At 40.1% G+C, this 20,000-nt stretch overlaps 2 protein-coding genes across 3 annotated transcripts in view; one reads left to right on the top strand and one right to left on the bottom strand.

Annotated features, from left to right (window-relative positions):
• The window catches only part of LOC137985063 (uncharacterized), a 25,992-nt gene extending 20,007 nt beyond the window's left edge, over positions 1-5,985 (top strand). For both annotated transcript variants that reach the window (XM_068832510.1, XM_068832511.1), the window contains exons 10-11: positions 65-267; positions 863-5,985. In XM_068832510.1, coding sequence (XP_068688611.1) covers positions 65-267; positions 863-892 — 233 coding nt within the window. In that variant the 3' untranslated portion in view covers positions 893-5,985. The remainder of the gene's footprint in view (positions 1-64; positions 268-862) is intronic.
• Positions 5,986-6,137: 152 nt separating this feature from the next.
• The window catches only part of LOC137985065 (crooked neck-like protein 1), a 14,408-nt gene continuing 545 nt past the window's right edge, over positions 6,138-20,000 (bottom strand). The window contains exons 2-21 of the mRNA XM_068832514.1: positions 19,973-20,000; positions 19,798-19,860; positions 19,037-19,128; positions 17,944-18,027; positions 17,729-17,803; positions 16,980-17,218; positions 16,739-16,845; positions 16,426-16,488; positions 15,816-15,914; positions 15,000-15,200; positions 14,267-14,326; positions 13,115-13,195; positions 12,723-12,788; positions 12,525-12,605; positions 12,073-12,165; positions 10,038-10,139; positions 9,513-9,577; positions 8,585-8,675; positions 6,804-6,896; positions 6,138-6,368 (exon numbers count right to left, since the gene is read on the bottom strand). The exon at positions 19,973-20,000 is cut by the window's right edge and continues 62 nt beyond it. Of these exons, the coding sequence (XP_068688615.1) occupies positions 6,243-6,368; positions 6,804-6,896; positions 8,585-8,675; positions 9,513-9,577; positions 10,038-10,139; positions 12,073-12,165; positions 12,525-12,605; positions 12,723-12,788; positions 13,115-13,195; positions 14,267-14,326; positions 15,000-15,200; positions 15,816-15,914; positions 16,426-16,488; positions 16,739-16,845; positions 16,980-17,218; positions 17,729-17,803; positions 17,944-18,027; positions 19,037-19,128; positions 19,798-19,860; positions 19,973-20,000 (1,909 nt within the window). The 3' untranslated portion in view covers positions 6,138-6,242. The remainder of the gene's footprint in view (positions 6,369-6,803; positions 6,897-8,584; positions 8,676-9,512; positions 9,578-10,037; positions 10,140-12,072; positions 12,166-12,524; positions 12,606-12,722; positions 12,789-13,114; positions 13,196-14,266; positions 14,327-14,999; positions 15,201-15,815; positions 15,915-16,425; positions 16,489-16,738; positions 16,846-16,979; positions 17,219-17,728; positions 17,804-17,943; positions 18,028-19,036; positions 19,129-19,797; positions 19,861-19,972) is intronic.

Genomic DNA, 20,000 nt, shown 5'->3' with positions numbered 1-20,000 from the left:
GGCCAATCCTGAAGCCCTTTCAATGAGGTACGACACGACCCGAAAATTAGCTTTTTATTTTCAGATGTGGAGCAAAACTTCGGTCTTGTCAACGAGGGTCGAGTGTACGCGTTGTATTCGTACACTGCCACGGAAGATGACGAGTTGAGTTTCGAATGCGGCGAAGAAATGAAGGTTTTACAGCGCGAAAACGCTAGCGAAAAGGAGTGGTGGTGGGCTGTGAACATTGAAGGAAAGACTGGCTATATACCGAGAAATCTGCTAGGGGTAGGTCAAAAGTGGCAAGGAATTATAGAATAGTTTTCGCCGGAGAAATCTGGAGCTGTAGCAAAAACCGACGAACTCAAAATATAGATTCGCTGTTGTGCCAAACCTTGACGATTCTATTTACATGCGTGATGTTCTACTCTATACGGTTTTCTTAGATTTCCGTCACTGTCAAGGTGCCTACATTTGCCGGCGATAAGAGGACAGACCGAAATGTCTGGAAATGTGTGCGCTACTCATGACGAAATGGCTGTAGCAGCTTGAGTCCGCCCGCGTATCTTACCTTTCTCGCGTTTGCGGTTTATCTGTGAACGTAGCTTGCGTTGGCACTTCATGATTGTGTTAAAAAAGTGACACCAAACACTTGCTCAGTTTAGCCAGAATGCAGTATGTATAAGCACATTACCTCAATCCTTCGTCGAACTGGGATTAACATTGTGCCTTATTTCCTAAGCAGAGCATATGGCTAACTTGCGTGGTAATTTAAAAGCCACTTTTAGAGGCAATTGTGATTCCAAGTTAAAAAAAGAATCAAGATATTTGAGTTCCTGTAACTACTGCCTTTTCTAACTGAACTTGTTTTTCTCTGTTTCAGTTGCATCCAAGAATTTCACCTGAAGTGTAGTGAGTTCAGCTTTCCGTGGAAAAGCCTAAAACTGTTATCAGGGCTGGACCACAGGTTCTGTATCTGTCGAGAGTGACACGGGTCTCTCTTCAGGAAAGGATACAAAAAGTACATGTTGCGAGAATGATCTGCCACTAACATAAAAACATTAGGAACTTTAAGATATTCGACGGCTACGCAAATTTCCCTTTCGTAAACGGTCGTTGGCATTTGAAACGGTCGTTGCCATTTCTCAAAACGGTCGTTGCCATTTGAAACGGTCGATGCCATTTATAACGGTCGACTACACACTTCACTTCAAAGAAAATTAAAAGAAACAAACTAAGAACAAATGTTAACAAAAATTAAGACAGAAAAGGAAAAAAAACATTAATTGTATAAAAGAAAAACTGGAGGAAAAAAAGAGTCCGAAAATTTCAAGACTCGAACTCGGGTTCTTAGCCCTCACCCTAAACAGAACCCTAACCCTAACTCATATGACCAGCGAGACACAATTCCCAGTAACCGCAACCTTTTGAGTTCTTAGAACTAATGAATTTAATTCAGCGCTAAATAATGGCATCGACCGTTTCAGATGGCAACGACCGTTCTGACAAATGGCAACGACCGTTTACGAAAGGGAAATAGGCGGTGGCGACATAGACGAAAACGTCACCTTAAGGCCTGGAAAAATGGCTTAAACATCCGTTCGATTTTGTTTTGTCCCATGTAAAGGAATCCAGGGGCCCGTTTCTCGAAAGTCTCGAAAACTTTTCGGGCCCGAAAAGCCATTTGTGAAACTGCCAACCGCTTGTTTTGGAAAGCCGATCTTTAACGTGTTTTCAAGGTAAGAGAAAGAAAAATAACTGTGAAGTTTGACGACTTAAATCCTCTCCGTTCTTGAGATACAAAGGGAATGGTGACACCCTTAAAGTTTCGGGACTTTCAAGAAACTGGCCCAAGGTGGCCCTAGGATTCCAGACCCCAGCCCGTGGATCCGGATGGATCCGGATCCCGAATAGTGCGTAGATCCCGGATCCCGAGTCGTGGATTCCGGATTCCAACGGGTGCTATCGAAATGGATCCTGGATTCCATCAAAAAGTTGCAAAAACTTGCAGGGTGGCTACATCGGCAACTATCTCTGCGATTTTGTCGCGAAAGTTTCAACTCTGGCGACTGTTTTCTTGCGATTTTTTCACCTGTCGCCTCGCCGGTTCAAGGGTGGCGACACGTGTGACTTTCATCTCGCTCTGGCGACGCGACAAAGTTTGAAAAAATCGTATCACCAGCGCGAGCAAAAAATCGCTCGTGTAGCCGCGGCTTAAAGCTACGTCTACTTTTTGCGACGTAAAAATTTGTTGCGCAAGGTGGTGGTAATACGCGCAACAAACCATCTCAACTTGCAACACAACATTGTTGCGCGACAAGTTGCACGAAAAATGTTGGCCACGTTACTGGGCCTTAAGCGATTATTTCATCCCATTTACGTCGTACAATTTGGGCAAAGCATCCTAAAACTAAATTGGTTCGAGCGGTTTCAGAGTAAAAGTAGAAAATGAAAGCTTCGCATTGGTGTGCTCACGTTGTCGTCAAAACCTCAAATTTGATGATTTCACGTCGTTATGCAGAGTGCTGCTAGAATTTGAGCTAAGATGCGTACCACACGCGGAGCAAGATTATATTTCCTCTTTTAACCAATGATATTATTGTTTTGTGGCGTTGTCGTAGTCGTAGCCGTCCTGTTTCTTAAATAGGGAGCTTAAGATCTACGACGACGACGTCGACGAAAACGCCACAAAACAATGATATAGTTGGTTAAAAGAGCATAAATAATCGTGCTGCACGTGCATCACGGATTTTAGCTCATATTTTTGCGGTTCTCTGCATGACGACGACGTGAAATCACTTAAGGCCGGGACACACTAGGCGATAAGTCGCTGCGACACGTCGCGGGGACAAGTCGCCGCAACAAATCGCTTTGTGTGACACGGTTAATTTCATGAAAATAATTGTCGCTGCGGCAGAATTTTGTCGCCGCGATCAGTCACACGAATTCAAACCAGTTTGAATTGGTGCGACTTATCGCAGCGACAAAAATAGCGAAAGCAGCGTTGTCGCATCGTGTGTACACTTCCGGCAGCAAGTCGCTGCGACAAAATATAAATGAACCAATGAGAGAGCGTCATATGGTCAGCCATATTGAATTAGAAAACTAGTTCACATTCCCCCTCATACGAGATCACTGCGTGTGCTCCGAACAGGCGTCGTGTCGCAGCGACTTGTTTTGCAAGTAGTACACATGGAGCAACTTGTCGCAGAGACAAGTCGCTGCGACTTGTCGCCTAGTGTGTCCCGGCCTTACATTTTAGGTTTTGACGACAACGTGAGCATGTAACAGAGAATTTTCATTCTCTATTTTCAGTCTGAAACCGCTCGTACCAATTTATTTTTCGGATACTTCGCCCACATTGTACGAAGTGAACGAGGTGGAATAATCGCGAAAGACTTTAACCAGAGCGAAGTTCTATTTTGAGGTGACGTTTTCGTCGACGTCGCCGTCGTGGATCTTAAGGTCCCTAATAGGGAGTTTAAGCAGCGGCGACAGTAACGATAACGCCGCAAAGCAAGGATATTATTGGTTAAAATGGAGAAATGATCGTGCTGCACGTGCAGCACGATTTTACACGCATTTCTTTGCCGTACTCAACAAAACATTAGGGAGCTTAAGGCCCAGTAAAACGGGCAACATTTTTCGTGCAACTTGTCGTGCAACAATGTTGCGTTGCAAGTTAAGATGGTTTGTTGCGCGTATTACCACCTTCTTGCGCAACAAATTTTGATGTTGCAAAAAGTAGACGTCCCTTTTACTTTTTGCAACATGAAAATTTGTTGCGCAAGAAGGTGGTGATAAGCGCATCAAACCATCTCAGCTTGCAACGTAACATTGTTGCGCGACAAGTTGCACGAAAAATGTTGCCCGTATTACTGGGCCTTTAAGCACGCTCGTTTTGGAAACGCGGACGGCGACCGGAAGAGAACATTTCGCGCGCTAGGACAGTGGTGTCTCCCAGATTTTTATACTAGTCATCTCTAATGGAGAAAAGATACTTAGGAATGTAAATGTGGTTGTGTGAAGACAAGTTAAAAAGGAAAACAGCTCACTTCTGGTTGCCGTCCGCGTCTCAAACACGCGCATTCTTAAGCTCCCTAATAAATTTAGGTTTTGGCGACAACGTGAGCTTGCAATAATGAACCATTTATTTGCTTTCTTTACTTTAACGTTCCCATAACGTTACAGGATAGTTCGCCCGTATTGTACAACGTGAACCAGACGGTATATTCGCGAAATACGTACCATAGTGCTAAGTTATATTTTGGAATGATGTTTTCGTTGCCATAGCCGTCGTCTTTGCTCAAACTCTTTAATGTTTCCTAATGAAGTTATCCGGGAATTTTTCTCCAACCTCGAACCCAAGCTCTCTCGCTTTCTTCCTCTCGGTCAAGAGAGAGAGAATGTATTCGAAGTTCACATTTCCTTTTGTTTTGGTTGAGAACATCTCACGCGTACTTTAAAAATTTTCACAAAAATCGCCACGAGGACAATTTTAAAATATAAATGATATTTAACAATCAGAGGGTCAATAACCCATGAGGCGAAGCCGACATCACACAACTGGGCGGACAGAAAAGGTAATAACAAAGTTAGTAAATGCAAGTTGAAGAAATATTTATTTGGGAATAGAGCAAAAGAAAGCGTCACGCTTTTCGCTACTCGAGGACTATTACTAATAGTCCTCTAGTAGCGTAGCCAATCAAAATGCAGGATTTGCATTAGTCCACTAGTTGGGTGATACTAATAATCCTTAACAGCGCAAGGGCACATTGCGATTACATGTTGATCACATTAGGGACAAACTTATTGAGGGAAGCCAGTTTAATGCCGTGAGAAATGACAATCAACTTAACTGACCAATCGGTTTATTGAACACACTAGTCTTGAAATTACAGCAAACACGCTTTCATTCGGTTAAAATTCAATTCGATAAATCGTTGCTCTCAACAGAAATAGCGCTTAACACCAGGAGCCCATCACCCGGAGCGTGCAACTTACCTATTTTCGTGCAACGGCGTTTTCACAAGTAAAGTTACTTTGAGATTGAATTTCCCGCTAATGAGACTCCCACAGGAGCCTGATGACCAATTACAAGAAATTAAGCTGACGTCATAGGGTCACTGAACCGGAACTGCCTTGGCTTTTTGACCTAATTCGTGGGAAGGGCTAGTCTAAAAATAAACCTACTTGTGAAAACGCCGTTTCACAGACGCTGTATGGAAGTTGCACGCTCCAGATGGGCTCCTGTTAACACGTGTTTTGGATGTGGATAAAGATTCTCTTGTTACCTCACTTGCTCTGGCTGAGCAACTGTTAACCAATCAGGATCAAGTAATCATGCCCTCGTGATTAAGGAAAAATGCTCTCCGTCTCAGCCAATTAGCGTTCAGTAATTTTGCCCCGTATGTAGCTTGTGAACAGGCTCCGAGATTGGGAGAAACACGCGGTCGAGCGGAGACTGGGATAAGGGGAGGGACGGCGGAATGAAGATCGAACCGCTATATTTTACGTTATTCTCAAAAGGCAGGTGAACACCACGTTTTTGCGCGGGAACTTTATTTAACCAATAACTGCAGTCACTGTTGTGTGACAAAAGCACTGACAGATTAATGACAGGTTCAATCTCCAAGGTGCGGAACCGCGGCACGTAAAATGTCCACAGGCTTCGCCGTCCTTTCCCTACTCCAGCCTCCGCTGGACCGCAGGTTTTTTTCCCAGTCTCGGAGCCTGTTCACAGGCTACCCCTTATGTGATAACACAAACACCGAATACTTTGTCCAGTGCGCTTTAGACGCGAAATTCCTAGAAAGCATTTATTTATAATAACTGATAGAAGAATAGTTCATCTCACTAATATATACTTTCTTCGCTAGTGAAACATCCTAGAAAAGCTTAATATATTTTAAAGTACTGAAATTATAGACTATATAGAGAATGTAAATTAATTTATTTGCGATTAAGAATCGTAGGAAATCAGGTTGCTGGGACAAAAAAGCTCTTAATAGCGGAATTTCCTGGCATGAAAAGAGTCCTTCGATTTTCATTCATAAAACCAAATGCCTTTTTCCGTTTACCACCGGCTTTGCAAAAGGTCCAAATCAACTGAAATGGGAATACGCGGGCTTTAACGTTAGTTACTACCCTGGAACAAGTTCAAAAAGCAATTTGCAACTTTATTGCAAAAGGAAATACATTTTAAAAAACTCAGAATGTAATTGTGATGTGTACTGGTATATATAGATTTTTTTTTTTTGGCTTTAAGTCGATTCTTGTTCCTTTTGTTTTTTCCAAAGCCTTGCCATCTGGAGTAATTTGAAGTTCGGCATGTTGGCTTCGTCGTCGGGAAATATGTAGTCGTAGTATTCTTCCCAGCCTGCGTCCGACTGTAAGAGAGAGAAAACGTTACTCCACTGAATGGGGTTTATAGAGTATTTTTTAGGGGGAGGGGTGGGGGCGGAGTTATACTTGTCGTACCCAGGCCACTCAGTTAACAGGTTTTTAAGTCCAAAAAACTTCGAGGAGACTGGTACGAGTGTGAAAATGTGAGATTTGAGTAGATGGGAAATACCGTTTACATTCTTCGTTCACAGACTCGTTCAAATCGAGAGAATAATGCTGATGAACTGATTCTACGCGTCACTTACAAAGGAAAATAATGCTAATTTGCAATGCTTTTAAATGTGAGGATGATCAAATGCCGGTAATGTAGTGACTTGAAAACCCAGACTGTCTGCCGTCAATTTGGACACTTCGTAAATTTTTATTCAGGGGGCTATTCGCAGAGTAAAATATTCAACTAAAAAAAAGATGCATCCTACCCCGTCGTCTGTTTGAATTTTTCTTCTCTTCTTTACTCGCCGTGGCATCTTCTTTTTAATTGTTTCCTGTGCTTTCTCGTCTCCGTGTTCAGTCTTAAAACATGAAACAACGAAAGCGGTGTTACAATCGATGATGTACAGATCTCATCACGAAAAAAGTTCAACGCAACGATTCAACTAGATCACAAATGTCGCAATCATTTCTTTCAAATTTTCTTGCTCTCGATGATCACGAGATAAAAACAGCATTTTCATAGCGTTGAAGCAAAACTTTACGATATGGACTATAGTGCGCAACGTTTTCAAAATTGAAAGAAATGGCTTAAACCAAGAGAAAATGAGGGGACAGAGAGGGAGGGCTCCCGGTCCAGCCCTTGGGATATGTCATGTCCACAAAAGTTATTTTTAGACGAGTGGAAGTCTTCCGAGACGTCCGCATGCAGGTCAACCTCGGTCTGATGTTTGAAAGAAAAGCAAAGATTTCATATAATGGCGGACGAAGTGGACTTGACGTTTGTGCATGCGGACGTCTCGGAAGACAGACTTCCGCTAGAACAAAGACTTTCGCTCGTCTAAAAATAACTTTCGTGGACATGACATATGCCGGCCAACGCCATGAGCCTCCCTCTCTGTCCCCTCATTTTCTCTTGCTTAAACGAGATTCGAACCCATGACCTCTACAATTCTGGTGTAATGTTCTACCACCAACTGAGCTATGAAGCCACTCAGTTGGGAGCAGGTCAAATTGTTAGGCTCATTTGTTCTGCTGAAGGACTCGAATGAAATGAGCGGGTTATAGAATCCCGTTAAAACTACCTGAACTTTTCAGGAGTCTGTAAGGGACAATTGCTTAAATTGTCCAGATGAGTGCGAGGATGACATCTCTCTTTCGTCTACATATATACGTATGGGTAATCAAATGGTGACGCGTGAAATTAGGGAATAATTTCACGCGCGTTTTGTCCAAATTCAAATAATTTCCCGAGCCTTTAGGCAAGGGAAATTACTTGATTTTGGACAAAACGCAGGTGAAATTATTCCCGAATTTCACGGGTATACCATTTGATTAGCTATTAATAACATGGTGACAAATTACTCCTTAATTTTCAAACCTGGACGCCATTTTAGCACTATATGAAAAGTTGCCATGGCAACAATGTAATTTTACATGTGAAATTATAAATTAACGCTGAAATTTCGCGCCAAAATTAAGGAGTAATTTGTCACCCATGTTATTAATGTGTTAATTCCATTCATAATAGGACATTTGCATGATGACGCCATTTGACTACAAGTACCAGAATCCTTCCGGTTTTGCTTATCTCATGCTAATTAGAGTTATTGTTATTTTTACACCGCTGGGAATACAAAATTTAAATAAGAAAAGAAAAACAAACTGAATTCTGGTAGTTGTAGTCAAATGCGGGATCGTGAAAGTTCCCTATGGTAAAGTGTATCCATAATCGTTACATGCAATTACTTTGACCAATCACAATGCACGAGTACCATCAGATGAACCAATCACAAAGCAAGCCAAGCACACGCCGTCTGCCATAAGCGCGGGAAAACGTCTGAGAACGAATCACAATTGGTTTTGTTTTGAGGTGTGATTGGCAAACAAAGTGGCGCAATCACCAAGCACAGAAATAGACAACGGGAAAATAACCCGCGAAATTTTTACCGTCACACTAAATTGAGTGTAAGGTAATCTTTACCCAACAAAGAGCGAATCTGTTTCATTGAGTAGCAGGGGTGAGAAGGGAGCGATCACGAAGGAATACCTCAAATTCTTTCCACGCTTCAAGAAGCATAACTCTCTCCTCTTTTTCTTCGGCATTTCTCAGAGATTTGTCTGCTCTATCGTAAACGCTCCTGAAAATATAGATTTTTAAAACAAGGTATAATTTTAAGGAAGTGTTAACACAGACGCAGTTTCATTTGGAATCGCATGGTCTTCGAAGCGGTTACTCCTTCTGTTTACTCGTCACCGATCGAAACTGTATACCGAAACCGGGTCGATTTGAAAAACGCTGCCAAAAGTGGGGCGTTTTGAAAACGATACGAGTCAATCTGTCGTGTAAACGACGAAACCACATCGGTTTGAATACGTTTACTGTTTGAAATTTACATTGCATTCGTCTTTGGTGAGTGCCTGGGATGACCTAAACATCCCCAAAACGGTTCCGTGTAAACGCTTTCAAAACGCATCGCTTTTGACGCGGTTTAAAGGGGCTATGTCACGCAAATAATGTAATTTCATGACACCCAAACGTCCCAAAAAGTAGAACGAAATATTGCAATAACCAATTAAAACTGTTCAACAACGTAAAAGAAATACAGCAAAAGCAAAGAGAAGCATGGATGGTTGCAGATGGACAAGATAGGTGATCTTGAAAAAGGTCGGCCCGCTTCGCGTGGATAAAGGTCTTTTTTTCTCAGAATCATCTTGTTTGTGATGCAACGACAATTTTATCAGTAAAGGAATGCAACATTACCATTTTCGAGTTTTAAACTCGTGATTAACTACAGATTTCCCCTCAACACCCTAAAATAGAGGAGCAGGGATGGCGCAGTGGTGAGAGCACTCGCCTCCTACCAATGTCGCCTGGGTTCGATTCCCAGATCCGGCATCATATGGTTTTTCTCCGGGTACTCCGGTTGCTGAATATTAGGGTATATTTTTGGCTAAACCCCATGACGTTGACAAACCTGGCTTGCTCTGTACTCTCATTCGTTCCAGTGGACGACTCAAACTGCGCAAAACTTATCCACACCTATCAACGAAAAAGACACCTTTTTGTAATTTCCAGCAACATCAGCTGGCTCTTGCTCTCGTCGGCGGGGAAGTCCCAGAGTCTATTCAGCTTTTTCAGGCCCAAAGTTTCCCTTGAAAAACTAGGACCCGCTGGTGTTGATAAGCTAATCTTTAAGCACGTTTTCAAGACAAGGAATATAAAAATTATTGCCAAATTTTAAGCCCTCGAAAGTGTTCGTTTTGAAAGCCCGGAGAGGTTATGGAAAAGAGGGACACGAATTACGCGGAAACACGCGTGTTAATTTCGCCCGTTCCAACCCTCCCTCCCTTTTCATCCAAGATGGCGGGCCAACAATCGTTAAAGAACGAATCAAGAAAATACGAGCAAAGTTTTTAAGGAATCGTTTTCTTCAAAATATAGCTAGATACTCCAAGAGGATGAAGACAAAGATGGCCACACAAAGAATGAGGTAACTGACCTTAACATGTTGTGTTCGAGTCAGGAGTCGTTCGTACAGATCTCTTGTTTTATCATATTCCTCCAAGTTTATTTCGAAATCTATGTACGCCTTCCACAAAACCTGCACAAAATGAGAACAACTTATGCATTTGGATTGCAGTCAAAGTGCAATAACAAAGAAATGGGGTAGCAGTTGCAAAACGCATAGGCTGATAATTATTGCCATTTTTTACTATAATCGATGGCATAAAAAAAATTTAAGAATTTATCTGAAGTCAAATTGCTACTCAAAAAAGCATTACCAACGAAAACATGAAGAGAAAAAAAAACGAGAAACAAAGAGAGTTCGAAGATGAAAAAAATGTGCCGGGACCAGGATTCGAACCTGGGTTACTGCGGCCACAACGCAGGGTCCTAACCACTAGACGATCGCGGCTTCACGAAGAAGGTAGTGCAAACTTTACAATATAAACTTTGTGCTAACGTCATTTCCGGTTCAAATCAACGATTATCACTTCCGGTAGGTTTCTAAAAATCGAGGTCTGTCTTATTGTAAGCAATTTTCTTCGTATCTACAGCGGCCGAATTTGCATTCATATGAACAGACGTGAAAACAAATGACAACATATCCTCATCCTCACATCATATCCCTCACACTCGGGCTGTTACTGAAGTTTGAAGTGAGGGAAAGCAAATGAATATCGACCGACCTACAAACACGTTCAGTGTTAGTACATTGTCTAGATCCTTTCATTTGTTGTCTCTTGAGATTGTTTACATGTAGCAGACCCGGACAAACGCGGCAGTAAACAGTAAATGCATGGGATTTTGGCCGACTTTGGTCGATTTCGAACCGCTGTAGCGCCGCTAAAAAGAGACAGATTTCCACAGTGATAGTGTCTTTTAAAAGAGATTATTTTTATGAAATGAAAAAGACAGATTCAGGCTACAACGACCATAAAGGACTTTTTAAGATTTTATACAAACCCTTCTAATTAAAATCATGCCAATTGCCGCGAAATTTAAGAAGCAACATGAGAAGGTTTACGGACGTCGTACCTTCCTTAATGGCCTTATTTTCTGTTGAAAGAATGATACCAATAAAGCTATTTAAACAGAGTGGCAAAAGTTGGAAATCCGTGTCTTTTTAGCGGCGCTGCAGCGATTCAAAATCGGCCAATCTTGCTGTGTTTGCCCCCAGGCAAGATGGCGTCAAAAACCGTGGAAGGGTCTATTGATTTTAGAGAAGAAATCAAAGCGCTGATTTTTGAGCTTTGATCAAAATAACAAAAACTTAGAAAGCCTGGTTTCCATACGATCATCCGGACGATCGAGATCGTCTCCGTCGCCTGTTAAGGGTTGCCGGTCATTGTTTCACCATAATCGAAACAAGCCAAACCGGCCGTTACAAAATGCCAACCTTTGCCTTAAAAATTATTTTTTTAGGCCTAATGTTAGCATTAGTCAAGGTTTGGGTTGTTTCACTTATGATGAAACAATGACCTGCACAACCCCCAGTTTACAACCTCCATCGCCCGGGTCGTTAGTGGTCGCCTGGTTAAGCGTTTCCATACAATGGTCTAAACATTATGTGGAACGACTCGGGACGATCATATGGAAACCAGGCTTTAGTCTTTGAAGCGCGTTGCATTGGATTTCCAGATTTTGGCGCTGGAAGATTTAATACGTTTGATGGTTAGCTTATGTATGAAAGTTCAGGGATAATGTCACAAAATTGGAATAGAAACTTCCAAATTAAAAAGAATTTGATTCGGGCGCAACAAGCTCTCTGGCGTGTGCGCAAGGTTGGGCTGCCTGTAAAGAGCAACCTGAAGATTCGATAGGCTCCTCACCCGGACCACAGTGGTGGGACGCGAGTGCTCTCGCCACAGCGTCATCCCTGCACCGCCAAAAAATCGAATCAAACACACAGGTCATGAGAATAAAGATAGTGACCATTTTTAGATTTCTAAGTCTATAGACACATTCAGATTCTCTTTCCTTGTGCATAAACAAATTTTACAAAGAACAATTTTTGGCATGGGGTAAACTACCTCTGGCATATCCAACAACGGTTGATTGACGGCTAACTCGAACAGTGCACGGGCTCTGTCAATGTCACCCAAGATGGTCTCAAGCTCAGCATACTAAAGGAAAATATAAGATTCAAGAGGCAAGTAATCAGAACTGTAATTATTACTATTGTAAAATTGATTCATACAAATGTAATTATTCATGAGGGCAACAGCCAATAGGAAGTAACTACATGTAGTATTCAGGTCGTCACATACAATACAATTCTTCCCAATCTTCTGCATCTAAATCACTGAATGTCCAATGCATAACTTAACAACAGAATTTCTCAAGTCAGATACAACATTTGCACAACATCTGTCCAGGCTTTTCAAATTGCCTTCCCTACCATACACACCTCACACTTAAATGTTGTCTATATATTTCATTGTTCCATATGACTTATTATATTTCACTATCAATCATTTCTCACCTTCACCCATGTGGTGCAATTGGCAGAGTTGAATTCCAGGAACTTTTCATACAACTTGCGACAGCGGTCAAATTCGCGAAGCTGTTGATATACAAACAGCAAAATGAAACTATTCCAATGAGATGGAAAAGTGTTCGTTTTAGCAATGATTTTTTTGTTTCCTTTTTTGAAAACATCTGAGATCACAACTTGACAAACCTGTAACTCCAAACCAATGTACTCTCTGAAAAGTCTGTCCTTGGGACATTTGCCAATTGCTGTTCCCTAAGTAAAAAAAATGGTTGCGTTAAAAGGGCAATCCATGGGAGAATTCAACCACAGTGATGTTAATTATGAAAAGAAACACAAGACTGAAGGATTCTGTCAGTTGTGGTCAAATGACACCATCATGACAAAGCCCAACAAAGGGTATACACATGAGGTTGTGACATCATTCATTGCAATGGTGTCCCAATATGAAGAAACAGCAGCTACAAAAGTGCCTTAACTAATCCTCTTGAACCAGTTACATTCAAGGTTCTGTTGCAATGTCTAATCTCTATAACTGTTATTAAAGTTGCATCAAGTGGAGAATTTGGTGAATTTCCTACCAGTGCTTGTCGAGCAGCCTTTAGATCCTTCTGGCGTATTTCAAACTGGGCATACAACAGCCAAACTTTACCAAATGTGAACTGGCAACCCAAAAAAAAAAAGGAAAAACAAAAACGGAAATGTTAGACCCAAACACAGACTTTCATAATGGCGGCCAAATAAAATATTCTTCTGTTTTAATGCTAATACATAAGCCTATTAGCTAAAACGAGCAAATTTCAAAAGAATATTTTGTCTCAAAATGAGAGCAGTAGGACTAATTAACTTAAATGCAAAAGAATGTAAAGGTGATTGCTATTAATTTTATGAAAGTGCATGCAGGTCTATTCTGTGAGTGAAATATTTTGTGAACAGATTTATAAATTATTTTTAATAGAAACATTTCTAGTTAGAAGCTCAGAATAATTATTTGTATTTAAGCTTTCCAGCAAATGCAGGGACCTGGAAGATGGGGAGGGGGGTCTTCCCATAAAACCAACCTTAACTCCCAGAAAAGCAGAAAATCTTCTCAGCAATTTCATTTTCTCCATTCATTTCATTTTTGCAGGATCACTACTTTATGCATTTATAATAATGATGATACTAATATTATCATTTTTTATAACAGTGTCTTCTTCAACACCTTGCCTTAGCTTAAGGGGGCAGTGTCACGCTATCTTTAAGTCAAACTTCAAAACACTAAAAGACGTCCTTGCATCAATGAAAATGTAGTTCTGTTACCAATGACCATTGAAGTGCATTGAAGCTATTCTTTGTTGCTTGCAGCCAAAGATGGAGAGTATGGAAATTGATTGAAACTTGAAACAACTGGGCAGTTTTTTCAAGTTTGGAAACAGTATCTTCAGAAAGACACCAAAAATAATTGTATACGAATAGCTCTTTGTGCCATAAATATATTTCATATCTTGTTAGTGGGTAACGGTTCACCGTTGTCAAGAATGTTGTACATACAACTGTACGTGTGAGCTAAAGTACTAGCTTAGATTTTTACCAATATTGTTGACCTAAGCATGACAGCGCCCTTTAAGAGGGCTTAATACAAAAACGGAACAAAACAAACTTTATTTTATTTAAGGCTGCAAAAGGAGTGGTGAAGGTCACACTTCTGAAGACAAAAATGCAGCATTAAGTTTATGACTGCAAAAACCAACCTTTTTGTGTGGTATAAGATCCAAGCAAGCTCTGTACACTTGCCTTGTGCGATCCATGTCCTGTGAATTGTCAAAACACATTCAATGTAGCCTGCATAATGAATTTCAGAAAGGTCGTTTCCAGCATTCCTGAGGCTAGAAAACCACTCCCTAAGTTTACATTAATCTTGCAAGTATCCCCGAGTTATTTAAAAAAAAGACACATCATTCCATCTAAACACCTTGCTCAAAAAACAAGATAGATCCCTTCAGAATTTCATCAGTAGCTTTAAAAAGGTCAAACATGGTGATGATGCATTAATTTTGCAAGCTTAGACAACATTAGAGTGATCTACCAATTACATGTATCTCATCAAGAAAACAATAAACTATACAGTTTATGGTAAGGTAGTAATCTTGTTTGAAGGATTGACATGAAATCACTCGTCAAATGACTTTCAACTTCAACTTTTAAGTACAGCCTGTATTGTCAACATAGCTACCAGGACACTGCTTCTTTTTTTTAAAAAAAGCCATGAAAATGAAAGTTAGAAAGATCTTAAATTTGCAGTTGCAAAACCAGGCTTGATCAGGACTCGAAATCCATGACCATGTGAATGCACTGCACTGTTTTGCTTCTCTACCAAAATAATGAGCCATCAAGCCATGCAGCTATGAGCTGGATGCCACGTGATGAAAACATAAAACAATGTATAAAAGGCAACTTCTTTTGGACTTGTGCATAAAAGTTCACCTTTGCACCAAGTTCTTCGTACAAGGCATAGTTAATCCATAAGTAGATGTAACGCCTCCATAACCTCTTTTCCTCAGCAGGTGGGATATTAGCTATTGCTCTTTCATACACTTCCCTAACAGCATCGGGTTCCGCTTCGCTCTCCATCAATCGCAGGTAATCAAACCATGCATCATAGTTATTTGGATTTGTCTTTACTTCCTGAAGAAAACAACAGATATGTCTAGATATGCATGATTATGTATTGCAGTGATTCTGTATGATGTCACAAAGTGTCCTGTTACTCTTCTCAATTTCCACGTAACTTTTATCCAGAAAATTTAAAGTGCTACTATTACCAAAAACCATTGTTATTGTTATTGTTATTGTTATTGTTATTGTTATTGTTATTGTTATTGTTATTGTTATTGTTATGGTTATGGTTATTGTTATGGTTATGGTTATGGTTATGGTTATGTGGTTATCGTTATCGTTATCATTATCATTAATATATTATTTTACTTTAGATTTCAAACCTATGTTAAGTAATTACAGACATCAAGTGACCCAAGTTTCAAGCCTTGATTTCAAAACGTGTACACATGTACCTGTTTATTTTGGAATTTTCTTTGTTATTTAATGGTCCACCATTGCTAAATAAACTTTAAATCTCTTTTTGTTGATTTCTGTTTACAGTATCCCCAATTATTAGTGCTCCAGTGTCTTTCCATTTACCCATTATTTTAAGTAATATTCAGTGTATCTGTTACATGCCAGTAATCATTACTACTGTAGGTACAAAATTGAAAAATCAATTTCATATCTGGTGGGCCTTACCTCTTCGTACTGAAATTTTCTTTTGCTAACGATGACATCCTCTATGCCTCCCTTGTCGCCATATTTTTTCTCATGCTGTGTGTATGCTTTGTACAGCTCCTGTGTGTGCAACGCAAGATGCAAAGCTGAGAAATGAGCTTGAATCAGCTGTATGCAAAAAGTTTGAGCTGCTTGCAAAAGTGCCACTGGGAGGGTTTTGAAGGAGGGGTCTTGAAATGCTTCCTTAAAACGCATATCGAATGTTCAGCCAAGTGCAGGGTTAAACAATTAATGAGAAAAAAGTCATCGTATTGTTTGGCTGACCGGTCATCTTGTTTACTCAAGATATATGGTAAGGGAGATTCTTGGATGTATTAAAATTAATTTTATGGCCTGTAGTTTGGGACACAAGTGATGCTAATTCAAAGTTGAAGTGAGGGCTAATATTGTTCACCTCACAGGCTTACATCTTGTTACTACGCTGTCTCACTGAATTAAAATCTACAAAACTTCAAATTACCAACTCTTCCAGCTCTTTTAAGCAAAATCCACTTCAAATAAAAATTAATGTGGTGGTCATGGAAAGTAGTGTGATGGTTATAAGTAAGCGTTGAGAAAACGTGCAACTTACCTGACACTCATCCTTAGGAAGTATTTTGAGCGCATATTGGAAAATCACTCTTACACGATCATGCTGTGAAGTAAAGTGGTACAATTGTAAAGTTAAACACCAAGAAGAATGAAATGTTTGAAAGAAAATTTTTTACTTCATTTTTCTATGTGTCCATTCTTTTTCCAATCCTCGTTCCATTAATTTTATTATACATGTACCTCTTCCTAAACTAGAAAAGATATAAACAGTCTGAGAATAATCCACAAAAAGAGTAATTAGTCAAACAGTTGTTTGTGCTTGCTTTCAACATCTTTAAACTTTCTTCCTATACCTCTTTAGAGTTTTCTTCAAATTTCCCAAAGGCAAGGAATAACTTTTCATCTGCATTTTCCTCTCCAAAGAACTCCACAGCCCTTTCGTAAATGTCTCTCGCACCAACTAGAAATGGATTCACGACTAAAGTCAGTTGTACGTACTAGACAAATGAAGAAAAATTTAATAATGATCTTTGCACTCATTGCATCATTATAATGATTATAAAATTCATTATCAGGAAAGACATACTACAGTACCTATGTTGGAATGACGCTCCTCAAACTTAGCATACTTGACCCAGTTCTTAGCCTCTGGATGGACCAGCACAAATCTCTCATAGATACTTCTTGCACGGTCAATCTCTTTGTATCTCAGCTCCATGTTAATGAACGAATGCCACGCTTGCTCATCGGGCTCCCATTCCATCCATCGCTCAAAAATCTGCCGTGCACCAGCCACATTATTGAGCATCTCCTCCATGTAAGTGTATTTGTACCTGAAGATGGGAAAATGGTCTCTTACCTGTACAGAAAAATAACTGCAACTGCTAGGAAAACTCAAGGCCTTTCAATCTAAACCAACCATACCGGTAGTTGGCTAGGGCTAGAAAATACCACTTGACCAACTGCAGCCAAAATCCTCCAACACAACCCAAACAATCTTACACAATGTCTTGGGACATCCTTGAAATTTCTCACATACCACTGGTAGCTATCTATACCCCAGACTGACATACATGTAAATAATTTGTAATCTCAACAAATCAAACAAAATTCATGACAAAATGTACCACACATTACAGAGCTTGAGAGAAAAACTACTCAAATGAAAGGAACACATTAGGAAACTACTAAAAATAGAGGGCCACTATAAAAATTTGGTCACCTTGTTGATTATGCATTAATAACAACAGGTGTGTGAGAAAGATATTGTCCAGTTACAGTTATTGTACTTTTTTTCGTGTAGAACATTCACATGTTTATTTATAGTACGCTAATATGCTTACCAAAACTGGTTAACCCTGGGCAGGATCGTCACTGCTCTGTCCCAGATATTCCGTGCATGGTTTATCTGACGATGCCTATTGAAAAGAGGAAGATGATTCTTCTGTGCTCGCTATTGGCTAATACTGAAAAAAATTCTTCTTAACAAGTCAAGCTTTAAAATTTTACAAGTAAGTATCATACTAAGTGCCACAAAACAACATTTTAATGTCCCTACTTCATTTCCATCTCTGCATATTTCAGCCAAATTGTAATGTTTCTGTGATCCACATCCAATGCTCTCTCATAAATAGACCGAGCTCTGGAAAAACATTTCAGTTCAGTTCAGTTTATTTAGCCACAATACATTACAAAGTACAGCATAAAAAGAAATTATCACATGGCAAGGGAGGCCAGAAGAAACCATGGGGCTTATAGGACCTGGACCGCCTCGTTACATAAAAAAATACAAAACAGAAAGAGCTTAGTATACATGGTTTGATGGACTACATAGACTGCTCAATTAAAATTACCATTAAACATAACACGATGTTTTCCTTATTTTATGCTGGTAACAAGAACAAGAAGGTTAGTAGACTGCTTCATTAACGCTGTTGAAACTGCCTGAATTATTTGGGCATCAACAAAGTGACAGTAATGCTCAAATGGTCCAGTCAAGTGTGAGGATCACTTCTACATGTATCTTTCGTGTTTAATATAATCTGCACTTCAAATGTACATTCATTAATCTTTCAGATGGTAATTATAGGAGCATTCCTGTTAGGACAAAGCACGTGGATGGTTTTCAGAATTTTCCAAGCCACCACAATTATTTCAAGGAAAGGTTACATTTTTACAAACGTTGGCCGTGTAGCACTGTAAATTTCAACAGACTTAACTGATTAGAGTGTAATGTGAAGTGTTACTTTTGTACCCCATATGAACTATGTGAGTGTTAGCCCTACTAATGGAAATGGTCCGACACAAGGACAGAGAAAAACTCTGACCAGGGGGGGAATTGAACCCACGACCTTCGGATTAGATCACCGCTGCTCTACCGACTGAGCTACAATGTACAAGGTCAAACCGAAGCAGGCCGTGGGAACTGAAGATGTCAAAGTCACGGCAATGAACAATGTACAAGTACAAGGAAGGGTTACGTTTTTACAAACGTTGTCCGTGTAGCACTATAAAGTTCAACAGACTTATAACTGATTAGAGTGTAATGTGAAGTGATAGAGTGATAGTGATAAAGTGTAATCAGTTAAGTCTGTTGACAATTATTTGAAGTTAAGTACTGTTAATAATAATTTTAATGAACAATGCAATACCTCTGTATCTCTCTTTGACTCTCTTCCCACTGTCCATACTTCAGCCAGTTGCTGATCACCGATCTGTTTTTGCGGAGACTGTCCTCAAAAGCCTAGGTGAAGAAAAACAAAATGTACATGTAGGAATTACGTACATGGATCAAGTCACTTACATGTAATCAAGGCATTAAGGCTAACACAGCCAGAGCTTGTTAATATACATGTACATCCACCCTGAACATTGTAATGGTAATGGAAATGAATTTATATAGTGCATTTTCAAATACGCTTTACAAGCAAGTGATCTATGGGTGAGATCGGACATCAGCATATAGAGGCATCGCTGGCAGCCGCTATCAGTTCATTAGCAATCTCACCCAGCACATGAATGAAATGAGGCCTGACCACAACACCAGGAGCTCCATGCCCTACTCTTTACGAATAATATGTAGGTTCTTTTACATCTCGCTGGGTTGTGAACAGTGATAAATTGTAAGACGGCGCCTACGGTTTATAGTCCTTATCCGAGAAGACTTGAAAGTCTTAACCCTTTGCGGATGAAATTACAAAGGCAGCACTTTCTCCTCAATTATTTTAATACCCTGAGTGTTGATCCGGCCGGCGTCGAACTCACGACCTCCCGCATGGCAGCCCGCTGCTCAACCAAGTCAAAAAAAGTGTTGTGTTGTTTCTAAAAATTTCGATATTATATCTCCAGGGTTTCAAATCTAGATGCACTAACACAACAAAAAGAGGTGATAATTTATTAAAAGTACTCAGACCTTTCTTTTGCGTAACTTGTATTCTTGCAACTCATCAGGATCGCTGATCTTCTGTTTCGGTGGCTGGAATTCAAAATCAATCAATTCCAACGATTCAGTCGTCGCACTTTACTGTAACAGTGAGTTCAATTATGCAAAGATGAGCAAAGACCTAGCCAAACATATCATTTCTCACCGGTGGTACAAGCTCCAATTGCCTTTCT

This window comes from Montipora foliosa, chromosome 14 (assembly GCF_036669935.1).
Source record: "Montipora foliosa isolate CH-2021 chromosome 14, ASM3666993v2, whole genome shotgun sequence".
Lineage (NCBI taxonomy): Eukaryota > Metazoa > Cnidaria > Anthozoa > Scleractinia > Acroporidae > Montipora > Montipora foliosa.
The sequence above is the reverse complement of the archived record's forward strand: the minus strand, read 5'-3'. Positions and strand labels throughout refer to the sequence as shown.